We start from the raw sequence: 21,311 nt of genomic DNA, 5'->3' as shown, positions 1-21,311 counted from the left end.
GTTACCAGCACACGGCTCAGAACAAAGAGAGGTGTCTGGCAACGTTTTGAAAATTCTCCCAAGTCATAAGAACAGCTTGTCCTGGGCCGCTCTGATGAGTTCTAGGTCCTGTGAGGTAGGAAAAGGCACATCTGTGAAGTTTTTCATGGGTGCATTAGGAACATCAGAATATCCCATCAGGCTCTTTGGGAAACAGCCAGGAAGGCAAAACAACAACTGGAGATATGACACCTCCCAACAGTGCTTAATTTGTAATGAAAGAGGTGCCAGGGCTCAAGCAATGTTTTTTTGTTCATAACTGATGCAGCAAGCCCAGAGGTGCCAGGGCTCTGAACTGCCAAGACTAGAGGCACAAATTAAGCACTGCCATCCAGTACACGCTTCTGGGTGGCTGAGAGACAATGCCTGAGCTGGGGGAGTCTTGAGGAAGTTAAGGCTTCCATCACAGGATGGGAAGCCTTTAGGTAGGCTAGACATTCACATGGACTATTGCTTTAAAATCCTGGCCATGTTATGTTATGCTTTATTCCTGCTGTTAAAATTAAACTATTGGTTTAAGCAGGCTGTCTGGTCACTAGTTCTCAAATGGAAGAACTTGCAGTTGCCAAAACCAGTGGGATCTGCATGGCTGATCCACAAGGTGCTGTAATCTAGAATCCAATTTAAAAGTGGGAGAACTGTTGGCATTCAGAGTTCTCCTTTTCGGAGTGAGGGGACCGGTTGAAGGAGGGATTCCTTAACTGTGTGGGCTACTTCTTATGGTTTCCCATGGCTTTGTCCTCATTCATTCACCTCTACTGGCCTTTCTAATAAACAGGGAGGATCTCTGCACTTGGAGTGACTTGAAAAGCTTTGTACAAGGGCAACTTTACAAAAATACAAACATGAATTCCTGCCTAGGCCTGTTAGCTATTGCCTCATCTGACTCCTCCAGTCCCCTGACTGTAGCAAGACTCTTCCCCACTCGGAGTGTGCTGCTAAAGATCTCCCTTGAACTACATCTCCCTTTAACAATGCAGCTTCAACAAGACAAAAACCTAGACAACCCTCACACAAGTTGTCAGTCACAGCTGGGTCTGCGCTTAAATCCCAGGTGCTGGTGTAAATGGGCATCACTCCAGTGCCTTCAGTCGAGTTATTCCGGTTTCCATCAGCTGAGGATCTGGCCCTGAATGCCCATTTGAACTAGATTCTAGATGTGCTACATGGGAGAACTCAGACAGAAAGCTCAAAGGCCCAGGACAGACTCAGCCAGGTGTTCTGTGGGGATGGGATGAGGAAACATAATGGGAGGTGGAGGTCAGGGTCCAGATGGGTATCTGAAGGCAGAACAGGGAGAAAGGGACTGGGTTGAAAGAGGAATTGCTTAAATAACAACTGTCTGGGCTACTTCTTATGATTTCCCCTGGCCTTACCCACATTCACCCACCTTAATCTGCCTTTCTAACAAACAGGGCGCCTCTACATCTACCTTTAATTTACAACACAGCTTCAACAAGAGGATGAACTAGACAATACGGCATCCTGGGCAGAACAATACCCACACTGTCACCCCGTGTGGTTTGGCGGTTTCTTAGGATTCTTGTGCATCAACCACCCTGAATATGCTAAGGCGGTCTACAGCAGAGGAGGTAAAGATACTGCATCTTGTGATGTCCTGTTCCTCTAAATGTTTAAGTACTCCCTGCTTCCCAGTGCTACCCCTCACTTTCTTGTTAGTTTCAGTTTTTCAGCTAGAACAATAAAGCAAGCACAGCACAAAGCTGTGTTTCTAGCAGCTCCCACTGTGTTTATCTCCTTCTCTGCTGGGTCCAAAAATATAACACCTCTTATATCTGAGTGCTAGTGATATCATTCCATACTGCAAATGCCACTGAATGCTATTATCTGTAAAGCAGAGGTCTCAGAAATGGACATGAAAAGCATCTATTCAAAGAAAATGCCATTGTTTTAAGATGGAAAGTGGCACAGAATGAAATCAGTGTATTTTGTGAACATTTTGATCAACTGTTTTCAATACTCACACAGAAAATGATCATTCTGCATCTGAAGAGCAATTAATAAGTGCTGAAGCCCAAGCACTGAACGCAATTTACGCCAGCTACACAGGGCCTGCAATTATTATTAAAAAAAATAAATAAAAAAATTATTTATGCCTGCAACTTTGTGGGTGGAAAAAAGTAGACCTATTTAGACCAGTCCGAAAATGCAGCTGCTAATGTCCATTTCAATCTGTATTGCCCACACTCCAGAAAGGTTGTTGGCTCATTGCACATACCTGGAAAATGACAGGTTGTGTTCACTAGAGCTGTAGCCTCTTCCTCGATGGGCCAGGCCTGCTCAGCTGAAAGCACCACTACACTTGACTTATGTTTTTTTCAGTGCAGATGGGACTTGAGTTAGGGGCAACACTCAAGTTATAACTCAACCTAAGGCTGCACTGAAGATAAAGCCTGAATTAAGTAATGGTATTAAAAAATCTCTGTACTTATTACACATAATGAGAATCAGAGGCTAATGAGTCAATATTCCTAAACAAAAGAGCAAGTCTGAGCAGGCACAAACGAAAATGCAGACTAGGAGGTGATGTATTTATTGGAAGGGGTTTTAAGCATAACTAAACCAATTTGGTCTTTCCCCAGTGCTCTGATACTATGGTGATGGGAATGAATCTGGATAGATGGATGAATGAAGGAGAAGAGCATGCTTTAAATAGAGAGAATTGTGGTCACCTTTTTTTTAGTAAGGCTCTATTTATAAATAGTAAATGATTAGAAAGAATTGATGTATTAGAAAATGACTTGTCAATTGCTATAGAGGAGTCCAAGAGGTCAGTAGGTTGCTTAGAGCCATCTATTGTGCCTTTTTCTGATGTAGCTATAACCCCCTATAACAACACCTATTACTCCTCTCTGTTACACGCTTACAATGTCTGTCAGACATTTATTAACACTTTAGAATCTATGAACGGAACCTTGATATAAAATGTCAGAGTTTTCCTGTATGGAGATTGTCCTTCCCAATACAGATTTTTCTACTAACAAGAGCATGATTAAAGCTTAGAAGTAATTCTCATAATTGTTTGACTAACATAGGACCAGATTTTGATGCCTTACTCACCATGAGTAGCAACCAGTTTCCTGGTTCCCTGGATTGGTTTGTACTATCATATTTCATTCTCATTTACCTCATGTAACAATATTGCTGGTGATATTCATGAGGGAAGCAGCACCATTTGTTGTGCCACATAGATACAGAGCGATAGCATTTAATGGCTAACACAAAAACGACTGTGACAGTAACTGGAAAGGTGGGACTGAAATGCAGGAAAGTGGGGAAATCCGAATTCAGATTGAGAAATGGAGGTTAAGCTCCTTCCTTTTACTCATGTCATCATTGTAACTAGATATTTCGGAGGTTTAATTTCAGAGCACATTAGATACAATATTTTACACATGATATTACGTGGTAATATGTGAAAAACATAAACAAGTATCAGATCATCTTTGAGCCTTAACCTTGAATTTCCTTGTCTGGATTGAAATTAGACCTGGTTAAACGTTTTGGTACATAACCTTTTCTCCTCAAAAAATATGGCTTTGTTGAAACTGAAATGTGTGTGGAAAAATATCAATTCTGACACAACTGTTCAGCTTTCAGCAGGAAATTTCTCGATGAAAAATGTTGTGTTTTGTCTTAAAATATCATTTTGTTTTGGTTGTTTTAGTTGAAACAAAATGACATTTTAAGTCGAAACAAATTGAAAGCTTGCATTTAATTACAGAAAGGTTGATTCAAAATGAATTTTGGTTTGGTTCCCACAGGAAAACTGAAAATTGTTGCTTAAAAATTTTCAAACAAAGATTTTTCTTTTGAAATTTCTCACAGGGGAAAAAAATATTGGTTCTCCAAAAAGCTCATAGTGAAATCAAAGATGTTTAATGATGTCACTCAGCAAAAGAAGTACACAGTGTCAACACAGTGTCAACCTGTGGAACTCATTGCCAGGATAAGTTGTGAAGGCTAAAAGTCTAACTGGGTTCAAAAAAGAAATAGATAAGCTCATGGAGGATAGGTCCATCAATGGCTAATAACAAAGATGCTCAGGGAAGCAACCCCATGTTCTTCGTGTCCCTCACCTCTGACTGCCAGAAGACGGGAGCAGATGACATTGTCATTGCATAATTGCCCTGTTCTGTTCATAGCCTCTGAAGCACCTGGCATTGACCACTGTTGGAAGACAGGGTACTGGGCTAGATTAGTGGCTCTCAACCTTGCCAGACTACTGTACCCCTTTCAGGAGTCTGACTTGTCTTGCATATCCCCAAGTTTCACCTCACTTCAAAACTACTTGCTTACAAAATCAGACATAAAAATACAAGTGTCACAGCACTTACTGAGAAATTGCTGACTTTCACATTTTTACCATATAATTATGAAATAAATCAATTGGAATATAAATATTGTACTTACATTTCAGTGTATAGTATATAAAGCAGTATAAACGAGTCATTGTATTAAATTTTAGTTTGTACTGACTTCACTAGTTCTTTTTATGTAGCCTGTTGTAAAACTAGGCAAATATCTAGATGAGTTGATGAGACCTCTGCGTACCCCTGGTTGAGAACCACTGGGCTAGATGGACCAGTTGTCTGACCCAGTATGGATGTTCTTATGTTCTAAAGAAAAATTCTCATGTTTCTGATGAATACACTGGATAGAACTGAGCAGATATTCATTCATATTATGGCTGGATTGTATCATGGCACCTGAAATGATCCATTGCTTAGTAGGAAGTGATCTAACCAGCTTTTTGCACTGTGCTCCTCCATAGGGCAAGGATTGTTGATCTTAAATGGGCCAAAGTGGTTCCAGCATCAGAGGCTGCTGACACCAGGGTTTCACTATGATATTTGAAACCTTACGTGACCATGATGGCAGATTCTGTCCGTGTGATGCTGGTAGGAACGGCTGTTGGCACTGTCATGAGTTCAAACCTCCTAGTGCTCTTTCCTGATTTAAGAGCCTTTATCTAGTAGATTAGAAAGATTTAAAAACATTGAGAATGTTCTCCCTGGTGCATGCTGGGTCGGTTCCCAGCGCTGCAGCAGTGTAGCACAGTGAGCAGAAGAGAGCCCATGCTAACCCATTGCACATAAGACTGTCAGTGAAACTGGCTGGACTGTTAAAGATCACAGCCACCTGCTCACAGGTCCAACATCCCCAGATGCAGGAGGTGGCCCACACCCAAGTGAATGGCTGTAACCAGGATTCTGTACTGCCAAGAAAATGCCTCCCTTCTCATTACTCTTTTCCAATAGGATAAATGGGAACAGCTGATCACACAGGATAAGTCAGTGGAGCTCTTTGAACATGTCAGCTTGATGACTCTCGACATCATCATGAAATCTGCCTTCAGTTACCGGAGCAACTGCCAGACTGACAGGTCAGTACAGGCTGGTGTCAAATCCTGATGAAAAGTCCTTGTTGGCCTTAAATGACTTTAAATTCAGTGTGGTGCAATTGTGTCCGAACTGGGAACTACACAGATGTGATAGAAGTAGACTGCCTCAGAGAATGGACTTTTCCTTTCTGCCTGCCTGCCACTCCTATTGCAATAAAGGGGAGCTGAGGGCACTTGGCACCACATAGGACTGGGCACGTGGCTTATCAGACGCTTACACTGGGGGTGCAAGGCCAGGCAGAAGTGCTGCAAATTCAAGACATTCAACTACAAACACTCAAGTTATTCCCCGGGAACGCTGCTTTGCCTTTTGCAGGCTGGCCTGAATGCTTTGGAAGGAAAAGTCCATTCTCTGAGGCAGTCTGCTACATTGCCGCCTGTTCACATTGCTGTCATGCTGGCTGAGCTCAGTCTTGCGCTAACCACACACTTGCCATTAAAATCAACAATTCTGAAATCTTTGCAGTCTCTCCCCCAATGCGCTCAAACTTGCTGCCTTGTCTTTATCCATCTCTCCCTTGACTCTCTCTCTGTAGTGACAACTTATATATCCAAATGGTCATGGACCTCAGCTTGATGGTGTATCAGAGAATCCAGACCCCCCTGCATCACAACCATCTCGTTTACTGGCTCAGTTCTCAAGGGCGTCGATTCCGCAAGGCCTGCAAATTAGCACATCACCATACAGGTATTTCCTACTATCCTCTTCTCACCTCTCATTAAGGATTTGTACCAGGCTTCAAGACAAGCCGTAGTCTACACTACAGACTTATGTCAGTATAACTACATCACTCAGCGATGTGGAAAATCCACATCCCTGAGCAAGGTAGTTGTACTGACCTAACTTGTGATGTAGACAGCCCTAAGTCAACGGGAGGTCTTCTCCCATTGATATAGCTACCGCCTTTCAGGGAGGTGGAGTACCTACACCAACAGGAGAAGCGCCCATCGGTGTAGGTAGTTCAGGCAGCTCTGCTGTGGCCCAGATTCTTTACGTCCCCCAGAAGCCATGCAGAGTGATCCATCTCATTTCAGAAATTATGAGAATCAAAGAATTCTGGTTCCTGGGTATTTTGGGATCCACTGGGGTTCTGGAGAATCACAGTGCACATATCGCTCCGAATGGGATATAATTATTTTAATGTTTTCCTGATGTAGATAAAGTGATCAGAGAAAGAAAGGAGTCCCTTAAAGATGAGCAAAAGCTTGAAAAGCTCCAGAGGAGGCGCCACCTGGACTTTCTGGACATCCTTCTGAGTGCTAAAGTGAGTGTTGCAAGAACTGATCGGAGCCAAGTATGTGAGCATTTCGAGTAGCAGCACTGAGAGAGGCCTGGGCATTGTGGACAGCAGTTTCCAAAAAATATATTGTTTGTTCAGGGAAAAGGTTAAAATTAATTGTCCAGTTTCATCAATGTTCAGAAGCATAGTTTTGACACAAGGGATGGGTTCTGCCCCAACTCTGTAGCTGCAGAGTCCTGTGTGCATAGTTAAAGCCACACAAACGCTGTAGCCTTGTTCATGTGCAGTCCGGGTTATAAACCACACTTAGTCCCATTTATATAAAGTATAGTCACTGGCAAGACATAAGCAGACTCCTGTAGATCGAAAGAGTGATTGTTTTATAGAAATGATCATTTTAACTCAGCAGTGATTGGGTGGCAATGTAATTATGCAGGACTGTGCATACCATTTAAGCCAGGGAGGGCAAACTTTTTGGCCTGTGGGCAGCATTGGGTTTCGTACATTGTATGGAGGGCTGGTTATAGGAGGGGGTCATGGCGCGGCCCACACCTCCTATCTGCCCTCCCCCCCAAGGACTCTTGCCCCATCCAACCCCCCACATTCCCTGACAGCCCCTCTGTGACCCCTGCCCCATCCTCATACCCCTGCTCCATGTCCCCTGACTGCCCCTGCACCTCCGCCGCCCCATCCAACCCCTCCTCTTATTCCTGATGGCCCCCTGGAACCCTTACCCCATCCAACCACCCCTTCTCCCTGTCCCCTGACTGCCCCCGGACTCCCTGCCTCTGACTGCCGCCTGCCACCCCATCCAATCCCCCCTCCTTCCTGACTGCCCCCGGGGACCCCTGCCCCCATTCAACCACCTGTTTCCCCCCTGACCACCATCCACACCCCCACCCCTGACCACCACCCTGAACTTCCCTGCCCTCTATCCATCCCCGCTCCCTGCCCCCTTACCGCGCTGCCTGGAGCACCGGTGGCTGGCGGCGCTACAGTCATGCCGCCCAGCTGGAGACGGCCCACGCTGCTGCCACCACCATGCAGCACAGAGCACCGGGTCAGGCTGGGCTCTGCAGCTCCGCTGCCCTAGGAACTCACAGCTCAGCTGACCAGAGCATTGTGCCGCCGGCAAAGCGAGCGAGCTGATGCTGTGGGGGAGGGGCTGTGGATGAGCCTCCCGGGCCAGGAGCTTGGGGGCTAGGCAGGACGGTCCCACAGGCCGGATGTGGCCCACGGGCCATAGTTTGCCCACCCCTGATTTAAGCTCAGCTTTGTGTTAGGCTGGGGAAGCACTGGGAGGAGAGAGAAATTTCCGCCCGCTGCTGCACTGTGCATGGGGGTACTAGTAAGTCCACTGCTATATCCCTTCTAAGGGATGCAATGTGTTTCCCTTGGTGCATCATGAGAACTCCCATCTGCTTGCAATCTGCTTGACTTACTGATTATAAAGTTCACCTTTCAGTTTTCTGTTTTCCAGGTCACAGCTCTGCCTTTGGTTGAATCTCTGTAGAAAATATGAAGAATATATTTTTGGCCATTGTCAGTTGTCCCCAATCTCTGCCTCTGGTTCTTTTCAGGGATGACTTTGGGAAGATGACCTACACCACCATGTGCATCAAAGAGACACTTCGTCTTTACCCTCCGGTACCTGTCGTAGCACGAGAGCTCAGTGCACCTGTAACATTTGTTGATGGACGTACCTTACCAAAAGGTCTGCTTCGTCAATCTCCTCTTTAAATGCTAATTAGGCTCCTGTGTGCCTGTACATCAATGCCAGTGATGCTCATGTCTCTTACTTGCATATTGCCTCTCATTCCAAAAGCATTTTATATACAGAGAATGAAATGGGGAAGGGGAATTGTTTAGGGAGACACAGGGACTATTATTAGGAGTAATAGTGTGATACTTGATTTAGGCTAAATATCAAGAACATCCACAAACTCAAATTCAACTACCATCTCCGTGTGGACAATTCACAGATCTGTCTCTCTACTCCAGACCCGTCTCCTTCTGTCCAAAAAAAATCTCAGCCTGTCTCTGACATCTCCTTGTGGATGTCTAGCCATCAGCTCAAGCTTAACATAGACAAAACAGAGCTATTACTCTTCCCTCCAAAATCACCTTTGCTACCTCCTTTCTTCACCACCCTGTTACCCATCACTGAGGCCTGTAACTTGGGCTTCATCTTTGACTCAGCCTGGATGTGAGAACCTAGAGACAGGTCTTTGTCTAAGTCTTGCCAATTGTTTCTGAATAATGGCTCTAAAAATGGACTTTCCTACCCAGCCACACAGCTAAAACTGTAGCCCTGCTCTCATTATCTCGCATGTCATGACAACATCCTTTTCTCTGGCCTTGAACAATGCAATCTTGCCCCACTGATGTGCATTCAAAATGCTGCTCCAAAGGTTATTTTCCCAGCCTTTGACCAAGGTCACTTTGACCTTGTCATCCCTCTTTGCATCCCTCCACTGGCTCCCTCTTCTCTACTGTATCAAACATAAGCTACTTGTCTTCACTTGGTAGGCCCTTCATGACCCATTACATTCCCCACCCCTACCTATCATCCCTCGTTCAGTATCAAAAGGTCAACTCCCACCTCCAGCCAGCCCATGATATCAGCCTCCATTGCCCACTTGTTAAATTTTCCAACAAGCATCTTCATGCTTTCTGCCATGCTGCCCCTCACACTTGTGAGGAACCATCATTAAAACTCTCCCTTTGCAATAAACCCTACAAAAAATTCACAACTAGGCTGCTGATGTGCTGAGACAGCTGCCTGTCACACTGATGAATGTTACTTCTGTGAACTCCCCCATCAGTCTGTCTGATTCCATCTGTTGTTTCTTGTCTTATAGTTAGACTGTAAGTTCATTGGGGCAGGGACTGTCTTTTTGTTCTGTGTTTGTACAGCACTTAGCACAGTGGGCTCCTGGGCTATGGTTGGGGCTCCTCAACATGGCAGCTATACAAATAAATACCAAGAGTCAATTCCTAGTAGTGTGATGTATAAGTTGTTCCACAATCTTCAAAGGTAAAAGGTGGAGACATATTTAAAAGCAGATAAGACAAAGAGCAGGAGAATAAACCACAAGGAAAAACCTTGCATTGATTAGGACATGGAGCACGTCCACCAGGACTCTTTCATCTCTAACATCTTTTGGGATTTCCTCCCACCCCACCTCAACATTTCCCCTTCTCCTGACCCTTACCTGAAGTGACTTTTTTCACCGTCTGTAGAAATTCTTTAACATTTTTGGCCAATTTTTGTTTTAATAGTCAGTAAAGAATGAGGTGGTCCCCTGATGGAACTCTGTTACTCAATAAACACATGGGTGGCAGAAGAAAACAGGACTTCAAAAGGGGATTTGTTACTAATCTAGTTTTACAGGACTCCACTTGTGTAGATGGACATCTACACTATGGTCTAGAATACGTTTTTCCTGTCTTATGATGATTTATTTCTGTGATTCTTAACAGGCTCCCTAGTTTCACTGAATATTTATGGTCTTCACAGAAACCCCACAGTCTGGCACGATCCAGAGGTACTACTTTTTTTACTTGAGACTGATAAGATATTTTTGGCTATGGCCTGGTCTACACTAGGACTTTAATTCGAATTTATCAGCGTTAATTCGAACTAACCGCTCAACCGTCCACACCAGGAAGCCATTTAATTCGAACTAGAGGGCTCTTTAGTTCGAATTTGGTACTCCACCCCGGCAGGTGGAGTAACGCTAAATTCGCACTTGCTAGCTCGAATTAGGCTTGGTGTGGATGCTAATCGAACTTAGCAGCTCCGGGAGCTATCCCACAGTGCACCACTCTGTTGACGCTCTGGACAGCAGTCCGAGCTTGGATTCTCTGGCCAGCCACACAGGAAATGACCCGCGAAAATTTGAATTCATTTTCCTGTCTGGGCGGTTTGAATCTGACGTTCTGGTTGCACATCGGGGCGAGCTCCGCAGCACCTGCAACGATGCAGAGCTCTCCAGCAGAGGAGTCCGGGCAATCCCAGACTAGAAAGAGGTCCCCAGCATGGACTGACCGGGAAGTCCAGGATCTGATCGCTGTGTGGGGCGAGGAGTCTGTGCTCTCGGAGCTGCGCTCCAACAAGCGGAACGCGAAGACCTTCGAGAAGGTCTCTAAAGCCATGAAAGACAAAGGATACAGCCGGGATGCGATGCAGTGCCGCGTGAAAGTGAAGGACCTAAGACAAGGGTATCAAAAAGTCAGAGCGGCAAACGGACGCCCGGAGCCCAGCCCCAGACATGCCGCTTCTACGAGGCACTGCATGCCATTCTAGGTGGGTCTGCCACCAGTGCCCCACCAGTGACGGTGGACTCCGAGGACGGAATAGTGTACGGGACAGTTCCCCCTCCTGTTCGCCGATGGGGAAGATGAGGAAGGGTCTTTAGAGGACGGCGCAGGCGACATCGAACCCACTCCCGCTTTCCCTGACAGCCAGGATCTCTTCATCACCCTCACAGAGATCCCCTACCAACCGTCCCGCCCGTTAACCAGGACTCGGAATCAGGGAAGGATCAGGCGGTAAGTGCTACAAACAGGGAAACCTTTATTTTTCCAACAAACAGGGATTTATATAAAAAATAGAAATACTATATAAACATTTTTAAATATGAAACTAAACAAACAGCAGGTCTACACAAACAGCAATGGAGCAATAGTCCTCTGGGGATATTTCAAAAAAGCTCTCAGAGAGCAGCTGGAAAAGCCTCAGCAAGAGGTTTCTTGGGAGAGGTGCTTTATTGGGTGCTCCGTTGAAGCACACTCTTCGCGCCATGCCATCCTCAGGTAGAGGGGGACCATCGCCTCTACGAGCATGGCAGCGTAGGGTCCTGGTCTGTGCAGGGCTTCTATTAACATCCGCTCTCTCTGTGTGCGCCTGACACGCCTCAGGGTGATGTCATTGTGGAAGTGCTGCATCTAATTAGTGGAATTAGTGTACTGTTACTATTGTGCATGGTAGACTTTTACTTTGCATAAGAATGACCCTCGCTTAACAGAGTTTTACTTTGCATAAGAATGACCCTCGCTTAACAGAGTTTTACTTTGCATAAGAATGACCCTCGCTTAACAGAGTTTTACTTTGCATAAGAATGACCCTCGCTTAACAGCCACTTGTGGCAGGCCTCAGAGGAAAAGCATACAGGGGTCTTTCCCGTTCACTGGCGGGAGATGCCGCATAACGCTCATCTTTTCTGCTTTGCACATTGCCTCCAGCAGGAGAGCACAGCTAAGCACTAACTGATAAGCACTCTGTACTGTAAGGCTTACCAGGACTTTGTGCAAGAGGGATGCAGCTGTCTCTCCTCGCTTGTGCGCTCTCCAGTGCAATGGCGCCGCCAATGAGAGCGTATTCCGAAATCTCGGACTAGTTCTGAGATCTCCTGAGACTTGGTTCCCTCTTTGGTCTTGTTCACTGAAACTGACTAGACTGTGTTTACTGTTGGCAAACATGTATGTGTTCAAGGAAATCACCTACTTTTTCACATCACACAGCTTCGGCTCCTTCCCGGACTGCCCCGCCATCCCCCTCGCAGAGGCTGGCTCGGATTAGGCAGAAAGAAAAAGACAAGGGACGACATGTTCCAGGAACTGATGGCCAGCTCCAGAGCGGAGGCGGCAGAGCAGAGACAGTCGAGGAGAGCCTGTGTCAGCAGCATCGCACACACCTGGAACGGGAGGATAGGTGGCGGCAGGAAGACCAGCAGGCGACTCAAACGCTGCTTGGTCTAATGAGGAGCAAACGGACACGCTCCGGCGCCTTGTAGATGTTCTGCAAGACCGCAGTCAGGAGGAGAGAGCCCCCCTGCAGTGCATCTGCAACCGCCCTCCAACGCCAAGAAGTCCTGTCCCCCCCTCACCCAAAGTGACAAGACGGAGGCGGTAGGGGCCGTGAGAACTGTCCCTGCACCGCAGCACCGATAATGTTAGAGACAACTGTCGCGCTGTAAATTTGTACAAGCTCTTTCTTTACAGCATCAACCAGTCCCAACTCCAAGTTCAAACCCCCCACTGTGTATTACATTATTAAAAGCGGTTTGGTGTTACTGACTGTTTCCGTCACGTTTCTGGTGTCAGAAGACTTTCTGTTGTTCTGTGGGGGGGGGGGGGTAATTGTAATGTCACTGCATAGCCCACAGTGCCATGCTACAGACTTGGCTGCAGGGTCAACTGCAGGGCACACACAGACTGCAGTCACTAGGCACCAGGGACAGTCTGTGTGGTGTATGCTGCCCGGGTCTTTCCTTGAGGTGTATGCTTGTGCAGGTCCAGGTGCCTGACATTCCCGAATGTAAAGGCAGGCTTCCCTTCACATGCATTTGGACCGTAGTCACGATCCTCCCCGGTGCCCCGAGCCCCAAAAATAGACCTCATCCAGGGGCAGATACTCACCCTTCCCCCACACCCCTCACCCCTTCCAACGCCCAAACCCACAGCCGTCATGGTAACCCCTATCCAAGGACGGCACCCCTCGCCCCTTCCTGCAAACCCACCCATCAGTGCACACCTTAACCAGCACAGAATGCTTCCATGTTTCAACGAATAAACAGAAATGAAAAGTCAACGAAAGATTTATTATTAATTACTAAAACATGTCCTTAGTTTTAAAACGTCCTTGGGAAGTGGGGAAAACTTGGTTTATGATCAGGCTCTCTTAAAATCAAGTGGACAGTCACAGGTTACCCTGCTCTGCGAGGAAACTCGCTTTCAAAGCCTCCCTGATGCATATCGCTTCCCGCTGGGATATTCTCTCAGCACGGGTGTCTGGCTGATCGTAAACAGCAGCCAGGCGATTTGCCTCAACCTCCCAAGCGGCCAAAAAGGTCTCGCCCTTGCTCTCACAGAGATTGTGGAGCACACAGCAAGCAGCAATAACTACGGGATATTCTTTTCGCTGATGTCCGGCGAGTCAGTAAGGTCCGCCATCTCCCTTGAGGCGTCCGCAAGCACACTCCACCACCATTCTGCACTTGCTCAGCCGGTAGTTGAAGAGTTCCTTTTCAGTGTCCAAGGCGCCTGTATAGGGCTTCATGAGCCAGGGCATTAGCGGGTAGGCCGGGTCCCCGAGGATCACTGTAGGCATCTGCACATCCCCAACCGTTATTTTGTGGTCCGGGAAGAAAGTGCCTGCCTGGAGGCGTCTAAACAGACCAGAGTTCCTGAACACACGCGCGTCATGAACCTTGCCCGCCCACCCGACGTTGATGTTGGTAAAACGTCCCCTATGGTCCACCACAGCTTGCAGCACCATTGAAAAGTAGCCCTTTCGGTTAATGTACTCGCTGGCCTGGTGGGCTGGTGCCAGGATAGGGATGTGAGTCCCATCTATAGCCCCACCGCAGTTTGGGAATCCCATCGCGGTCCAGGCCATCATAGATGGCTTCGCATTTCCGACAGTCACTACCTTTGAGAGCAGTTGCTCAACGATTGCGTGGGCTACTTGAATGACAGCAATCCCCACGGTAGATTTGCCCACGCCAAAGTGGTTCGCTACTGACCGGTAGCTGTCTGGCGTGGCAAGTTTCCAGAGGGCTATGGCCACTCGCTTCTGCACAGTCAGGGCTGCTCGCATCCTTGTGTCCTGGCGCTTCAGGGCAGGGGACAGCAAGTCACACAGTTCAAGGAAAGTGCCCTTACGCATCCTGAAGTTTCGCAGCCACTCTGTGTCATCCCAGACCTGCAGCACTATGCGGTCCCACCAGTCTGTGCTTGTTTCCCGGGCCCAGAATCGCCGTTCCACACCATGAACTTGACCCATTGCCACCATGATCTCCACTGCCCGGCGTACCCTGCTTTGTGAGAGGTCTGCGCCACTCTCCTCACCGTGCTGCCGGAGCCTCCTCGCCCGGTTTCTCAGCATCTGACTGTGGAAGAGGTGGACGATAACGTGCGAGGAGTTGACAACGGCCATAAGTGCAGCGATGATCGCAGCGGGCTCCATGCTCGCAGTGCTGTGGCGTCCGCGCTGTAACCGACCAGAGAAGGGCGCGAACAGATTTCCCGCCGGCGCTTTCAAGGAAGAGAGGGAGGGCGGGATTGACGGTTCAATGACGACACATTTTTCCCCCCAGCATGCATTGGGGTGAAATCCCACAATTCCAATGGGCAGCGGGGAGTGCGGGAACTGTGGGATAGCTTCCCACAGTGCACCGCTTCCAAAGTCGAAGCTGGCCCCGTGAATGTGGACTCAGAAGTTCGAATTTGTGTATTTAGTATGGATACACAAATTCGACTTATTAAGGTCGAATCCACAAATTCGACTTAAGTAGATTCGAAATAGTCCTGTAGTGTAGACAAGCCCTATGGGATAGCTATATGTCGGATCAATGAGAAGTTCATATGTGCACAAGAAGCAGCAAGCAGGCCCTTTCCTTGGGTAGATGACCATTTTTCACTAGAAGTATGTAGATAACACAATGTTCATGCTGTTTGAGGACTCCACTTAACCATAGATTGTAGGGGATATGTGAAGACCTTTGGATAATGGGAGGTCCAGACAAAACTAAATTTTGTTTCTATGTGAATTTTTAATTAAGGGTGGAGAGAGAACCAGGTTCACCCATGCATTGGGTCAAATCCTAAAGCTGACACAATACCTTTCATTGCCCTGACTCCTCCCATGTTTGTTTCCGCCAGACCCACCCTCTTCATTTTGGGAAGTTTGTAGATGTCTCAAGGATCTTCTGCATGGGGCCATTTCTCTGCTGTAAGCTGCGAGCCATATACTAATACAAGGTGTTAGCTATGGAGAGAGATTGTGATGGAAATTGTGTCCCTTTTCCCTACCCAAACCATTGGTACACATTGCCCTATGTCATTAAGATAAGGCCGTTTACTTGCCTTTAGTGGGCTTGTGCAAGGGTAACTGAGAGTGGAATCTGGCCCTTACTAGCTAAGCTCAGTTTCCAAACTAAGCGATAGTTTCATAACTATGTGTCTTTACTATTCTTTGCAGGTCTTCGACCCTTTGAGATTCTCACCAGACAACTCAGCTGGACGCCATTCCTATGCTTTTCTGCCATTTGCAGCTGGACCCAGGTGGAATATATTTAATTCTATACGTCGCTTTAGTTAAATAAAATCCTCTTCCCTGGACACTGATGAATCACTCCCACCTTGGAGTGACATTCTGGTTCCCATGAAGTTAGTGGGAGTTTTGCCATTGACTTCAAGGGGAACAGAATTTCACCTTTTGTCTTTGCCATGTGCCATATCAGAGTGCTCTTGTTTTACACGTGCTCTCAAGGTATTAAACAGTGTGTGCATAAAAAGGAACATTGGGACTGAAGCAAAACTCCAAATCCAAACATCCCCTAACTTAGGAAACTCTTGGACCTGGGTCCAGCTCAGGCTTATGTCTGTTTAAATCCACAGCATGTCAGAACAATACCTCCATACCATCTTCCGTGTGGTCCCCTATACATGGTTTGACCTTGAACTCATCGGCAAGGCCCCTGCTTCTCTTCAGTGTTACGTCCCACTTTTTGCTGTGCTGCCTGTAGGGAACCTTGTTGATTGGTATAGAAAATTATTTTGTTATTTTCCTGCCCTGGCCTCTGTCTGCTTGTCAACTCTTTGGGGGAAGGGACTGTCCTTTGTTGTTTATCTTGCCAAGTATCTAGCACATTGTAGGCTCTATTGCACAATAATATTAGTTATTAGGACATGGGGTGGTCTAGTGGACAGGTAAGTCTAGGGACTTGGGATCTATGCCTGGCTTACCCACTGATGTGCTGTGGGATCTTGGGCAAGACTTGTGAAGAACTACCCTGTACATATTCTTCACTATGGAGAGAGGAGGTGGCAGCTTTCCTGCTGTATTCACAGCAGAACTGTACATGTAATTGTCACTTGTTTCTAGAATCCTTCTTCCCTGACAAGTGCCTGCAACAAAAGAACAAACCTTTTGTTTAATTACAAATCAGCCAAGAGAAACACCATTAGGTTCTGCTAATTGTTCTCTCCTGTTCCACCACAGGGACCAGATTCTCAGCCAGTGTAAATGGCATAGTTTCGTCAACTTCACTGAATCTATGCTGATTCACACAGCCCTCTGCCTATGTTTGTTTCTGATAAACTATCCAGTAGAGCTGGTGAAGAATTTTCTGTTGGAATAATTTTCTGACAGAAGGGGCAATTTCTTCAAAACTGAAATTTTCCTTTGGAACATCTAAATGAATGTTCCCCAGTTATCCCAAGCTGCCTGCCTGGCTTACAGGAGTTTTCATTTAGATTTTCCTCAAAATTTTCCAACAAAAATTGGAAATGTTCTTTAGAAAAATTTCATTTTTGCTAAGACTGCATTTTCTGATGGAAAATCATTCCAGTGGAAAAATCCCAACCAGCTTCACTGCTCAGTTTATCCAAAACAAATACCCGTAGAAAGCTGATGCTTAGCCAATCTAAATCCACATAGAAAAGTTGATGGCTCTTTGCCACTTTAAACTGGCTTCAGACCTGGTCTTTATACTAAAAAAACCAACGAGGAGTCCTTGTGGCATCTTAGAGACTAACCAATTTATACTGTGACTGGAGAGAGCAAAGTGCAGCACTTGGTATTTTTCTTGCCCGACATAATTAAATAAAACAAGTATGTTCTTTGGCTGCAGGCATTACCTGGGGAAGATGTTTAACATCAGATAAGAATTATGTTTACAGCTCTACTGCCATCTCTTTTCTACTTGGTGAAGAAAGAGCAGCTGCTAGTCACTTCTCTGCACCACAGTCTACTCAGGGAATTGGGGGCTGGTCGGTTCCCCAGGCTGTCACATCTCCAGACTTAAAAATGCAAAATTTTGTTGTGGGAAGGAATTTCCATTTTCCAGCCCTTTCTACTAACCACTGAATAGAAGTGAATCCCGTTAACTATTTCAGTGGCCGCCCCTTGTGCTCTGTTTACTATATTAAGTGTCTTTGGTAACTTTAGAGATGAAATATTTGTCACTTCTCTCTGCTCAGGAACTGCGTGGGGCAGCATTTTGCCATGAACGAGTTGAAGGTGGCTCTTGCGATGACTCTTCTGCGCTTTGAACTCTCCCCTGATCCAGCCAAGCCCCCTGTCAAAATACCTCAGCTCGTTTTGCGCTCCAAGAATGGCATTCACCTGCACCTGAAGAAACTTCAGTGACACTTAGATCACTGGGACAGGAGTGTGATACATGACAGAGTTTAATCTAAATTTGATTGAATAACTAGAGCTGGGTGGGAACTGAAATTTCCCTTTCATGGGAAATTCTGTGATTTCAAAATGGTTTCATTCAGAATTGCAAAGGAAACAACAGAATTTCAAAATTTCCTACAAAATGAATTTTAAAAAATCATTTTAATAAAATTTTAAAAATTCTTCCAAGATTATCAAAACTTTTTCCTCTGATTTTGACTTTCATATAAAAGGCAAAACGAAAACTCGTTCTGAAATCAACAAATCTAAACTAGTACCGGTGTCAAAAAACATTGATAGATTTTTTTTTCAAAACAAAATTCTGTCCAAAGCAACAATTCCTGTCAAAATTTTCCCAGTCGGTTCTAGTGAAAACAAAGGCTGTGTTTCATCTCTGCAGATGTAACCCTGCTAACTCTTCATTGTGATTAACTAAAAAGTTATTTGCAGGGGGAAGGGCCATGGAGATGCAGCTGTGTATTTTTATTGATCATCATAATAGTTTAACAAGGGCTTAGCGTTGTACAGAAGAGAAAGAGGACAGTGTCCCAGCTCTGGGAGATTTGCAGAGGGGCTAGATTCTGACACAAAGGGTGAAGGATGGATGGGAGAGAGTAAGGAGACTTCCTCTTCCTGTCCCCTTATATGCTCTGTACACGGGCCTGCCAGATTTCCAGCGCCTGTGTAGGGATCACTTCCTCTGAGGGAGCGAGACGAGTAGGTAGGGAGTTGTACTGGTTTACCCCAGAAAGGGTACTGCAGTAAGTCCACCAAGGGAAGGGAGTGCTCTGCAGTTCCTGCTGGAGTAGTGTGCCTCCACACTGCGCCCCAGGGCGATGATATGCTTAATAGGAAGAAGCCCTACATAGCGGTAATGACAATTATTGTTTATTTACATGAGAAGCCCCAATCAGGAATCGGGACCCAGGTGGGCTGTTTGGGCACTGGCCACTCCACATGCTTCTAGATAGGACATGTATCAGAGGGGTAGCCGTGTTAGTCTGGATCTGTAAAAGAGTCCTGTGGCACTGTATAGACTAACAGACGTTTTGAAGCATGAGCTTTTGTGGGTGAATACCTATTCACCCACGAAAGCTCATGCTCCAAAACGTCTGCTAGATAGGACATAAATCAATGGCAGGTTCGTTGCACAAAAGTTGCCTCTCTCTTTAATCTTCCCCTGCCTTCCATTCAGGGCAATGCAAAGGCTTATCTGTTGCCATGGGACGGCCTGATTCAGCCCTTCAGCTAACTAAATTAAGGAGAGTGCAAATCCTGGTCTACACTGAAAAGTTCTACAGGTATAACCAAGTCGGCGAGGGGTGTGATTTTTCACTGCTGGTGTTATACCAGTAAAAGCCCTAATGTGGATTCACTGACACCATTATTAAGGTGTCTTATACCCATATAGTTATTCCCATCTGTAGTGTGGCAGCTGCCCCACTCCCTGAGAGCGTGGGCTGCAGCAGGTCAGTGCACCTGCAGAGATGGGCAGCCAATCAGAGAAGGACTTATTGGGAGCCAATCAGGGCCAATATTAGAGCCAGCCAATGAGGGCTAGGCTAAGCCCTATATAAAGGCTGCTCAATGAGAGGAGAGGCAGTCTGTCCCAGGCCTTCGGTAGGGGAAGTTCTTTCTCCAGGCCTGGGGGAGCAGTAGGGAACTCCAGCCTGGTGTCTGCCAGGCTGCAGACCCTGAGGGGAAGGATCTAGCTGGTGCGAGGGGCCGAAGGGGAAGCGGCCCAGGGACGTGGACAGACAGACGGAGGGAGAGAAGGAGGCCAGGACGGCTTCCAATAGAGGGTCCTTGGGTTGGGATCCAGAGTAGTGGGTGGGCCCAGGTCCCCCCTTCCCCCCTTGCCTTACACCCGGCCGATGGGAGTGGCCATCTAGGGCTGCCCCAACCCCCTGCCAAGAGGGGTGTGACTTTGGGGCTGCAGTTGCCTATGTTGGCCGGGGCACAGAGAGGCAGCTGATTGACCCCCCACACCCTCCGGAAGGACTGTGAGGATGGACTAAGGGGCACTGCCGGAGGGCAGTGGCTCAAAGAGGACACCACATGTTGGGAGCAACGCTAATTGAAGGTGAGATGACTGATGGGACACCACCAGGAGGGGGCGCTCCACTGGACTGAGCTAATTCCTGGAATCACCAGGAGGAGGTGCTGTGGTGGTGAGTCCCAACACCATTACACCGTCCCATACAGAAATGGCAATACTGGTAAAGAGCACATTGATACCCATATAGCTGCATCCACACAAGGGAGGGGAGTTGTCCCACTTTACCTGTAGTGGCATAGTCAAAGCAGCACAACTTTTGACTGTGCACCGTAGACCAAAATTGTGTGTGGCAGATCAGGCATCCCAATAACCCAACAAGCATTTTAATCAATGTTTGTAAGGATTAAATTCAAGTGTAACCCCTTTTATTAACTTGTTTGTATCTAAATTATCTTGAGATTTTACAGCTGTCTCAATGATGCATAAATTAAATAGTGAGCATTAAAAATATCTTCATGCCATCGTATTAGCACATTAGGCTTCCAAATATAAATGTATCCAGATTCACGCTCTCAGATCCCTGCCTCTCATCCCGTGGCCGATTGTGTCTCTTGCTGTGGCCTTATGCAATGTCCGAATCCCTCTAATGCCTGGAAAACCAGAGATTTGACCTCCATTATGCTAAGCACTGTAGAGACACATGGTGAGAGAGACAGTCCCTGTCCCGATGACTCTAAATAGACAAGACGGACAAAGGATGGGGCGAGAAAGAGAGGGGAAATGACTTGCCCAAGGTCATGCAGTGTCAGTCAGTAGCAGAACTGAGAGTAGAACCCAAGTCTCTCAATGTAGTGTCCTAGCCACTAGACAACACTGCCACCCCAAAAAGGGACTGTGCTGATTGTCAGGGTATGATTCTTTGGGAAATCTGTACGATTTGTGGATTCAGTGTGAGCTTACGGACTCTAGAAGCAAATCAGTCACATTCCCAATGAGTGTGTTTTACCAGATCAGCTACTCTGACCTCTTGCATTAAAGCCCCAGGGAGGTATCCTGAAATTCTACAAACATACAGAGCCAAATTTGGGGTACACACCCTGTTTGCACCAGGGCGGAATAGAGCAATGAAATATTTAGCGGTTCCTTGCATCCTGTTCTTGTTTCAATAGAAACTGTGAGGTTATCAGCACTGCCTCCAGTCTGTGCAGGCTTTGCAGGTTTGGCTGGTCAGGGCCGCTTGGCCTTACATTAGCTTCATGGAATGTTAGCGCTTTATGCAACAACCCTTCCACCAGCCAACCTAAGAGAGGCACAGCTCTCGTTGCAAGAGAACTGGCCAGGCATAGGGTTGATATTGCCTTGCTCAGTGAACGAAGGTCAATTGGCAGAGATGGGTGCAGGATATTTCTTCTGGGG

The 21,311-nt window shown here is 46.6% G+C and overlaps 1 protein-coding gene and 1 pseudogene across 3 annotated transcripts in view; both read left to right on the top strand.

Moving 5' to 3' along the window:
- Positions 1 to 21,311, top strand: part of LOC120369612 (cytochrome P450 4B1-like) — a 47,966-nt gene that overhangs the window by 2,325 nt on the left and 24,330 nt on the right. For 2 of the 3 annotated variants that reach the window (XM_039483088.1, XM_039483086.1), the window contains exons 2-3: positions 1,490 to 1,631; positions 2,643 to 2,742. In XM_039483088.1, the coding sequence (XP_039339022.1) occupies positions 1,605 to 1,631; positions 2,643 to 2,742 (127 nt within the window). In that variant the 5' untranslated portion in view covers positions 1,490 to 1,604. Of the gene's footprint in view, positions 1 to 1,489; positions 1,632 to 2,642; positions 2,743 to 19,484; positions 19,980 to 21,311 lie in introns of those variants that run through there. The other variant, XM_039483085.1, reaches the window with a different exon arrangement.
- LOC120370191 lies at positions 2,986 to 17,998 on the top strand (annotated as a pseudogene).

The sequence above is a fragment of the Mauremys reevesii genome, linkage group 8 (genome assembly GCF_016161935.1).
Source record: "Mauremys reevesii isolate NIE-2019 linkage group 8, ASM1616193v1, whole genome shotgun sequence".
In the NCBI taxonomy this organism is placed as follows: Eukaryota; Metazoa; Chordata; order Testudines; family Geoemydidae; genus Mauremys; species Mauremys reevesii.
Note: the sequence above shows the minus strand (reverse complement) of the source record. Positions and strands in the feature narration are given on the sequence as shown.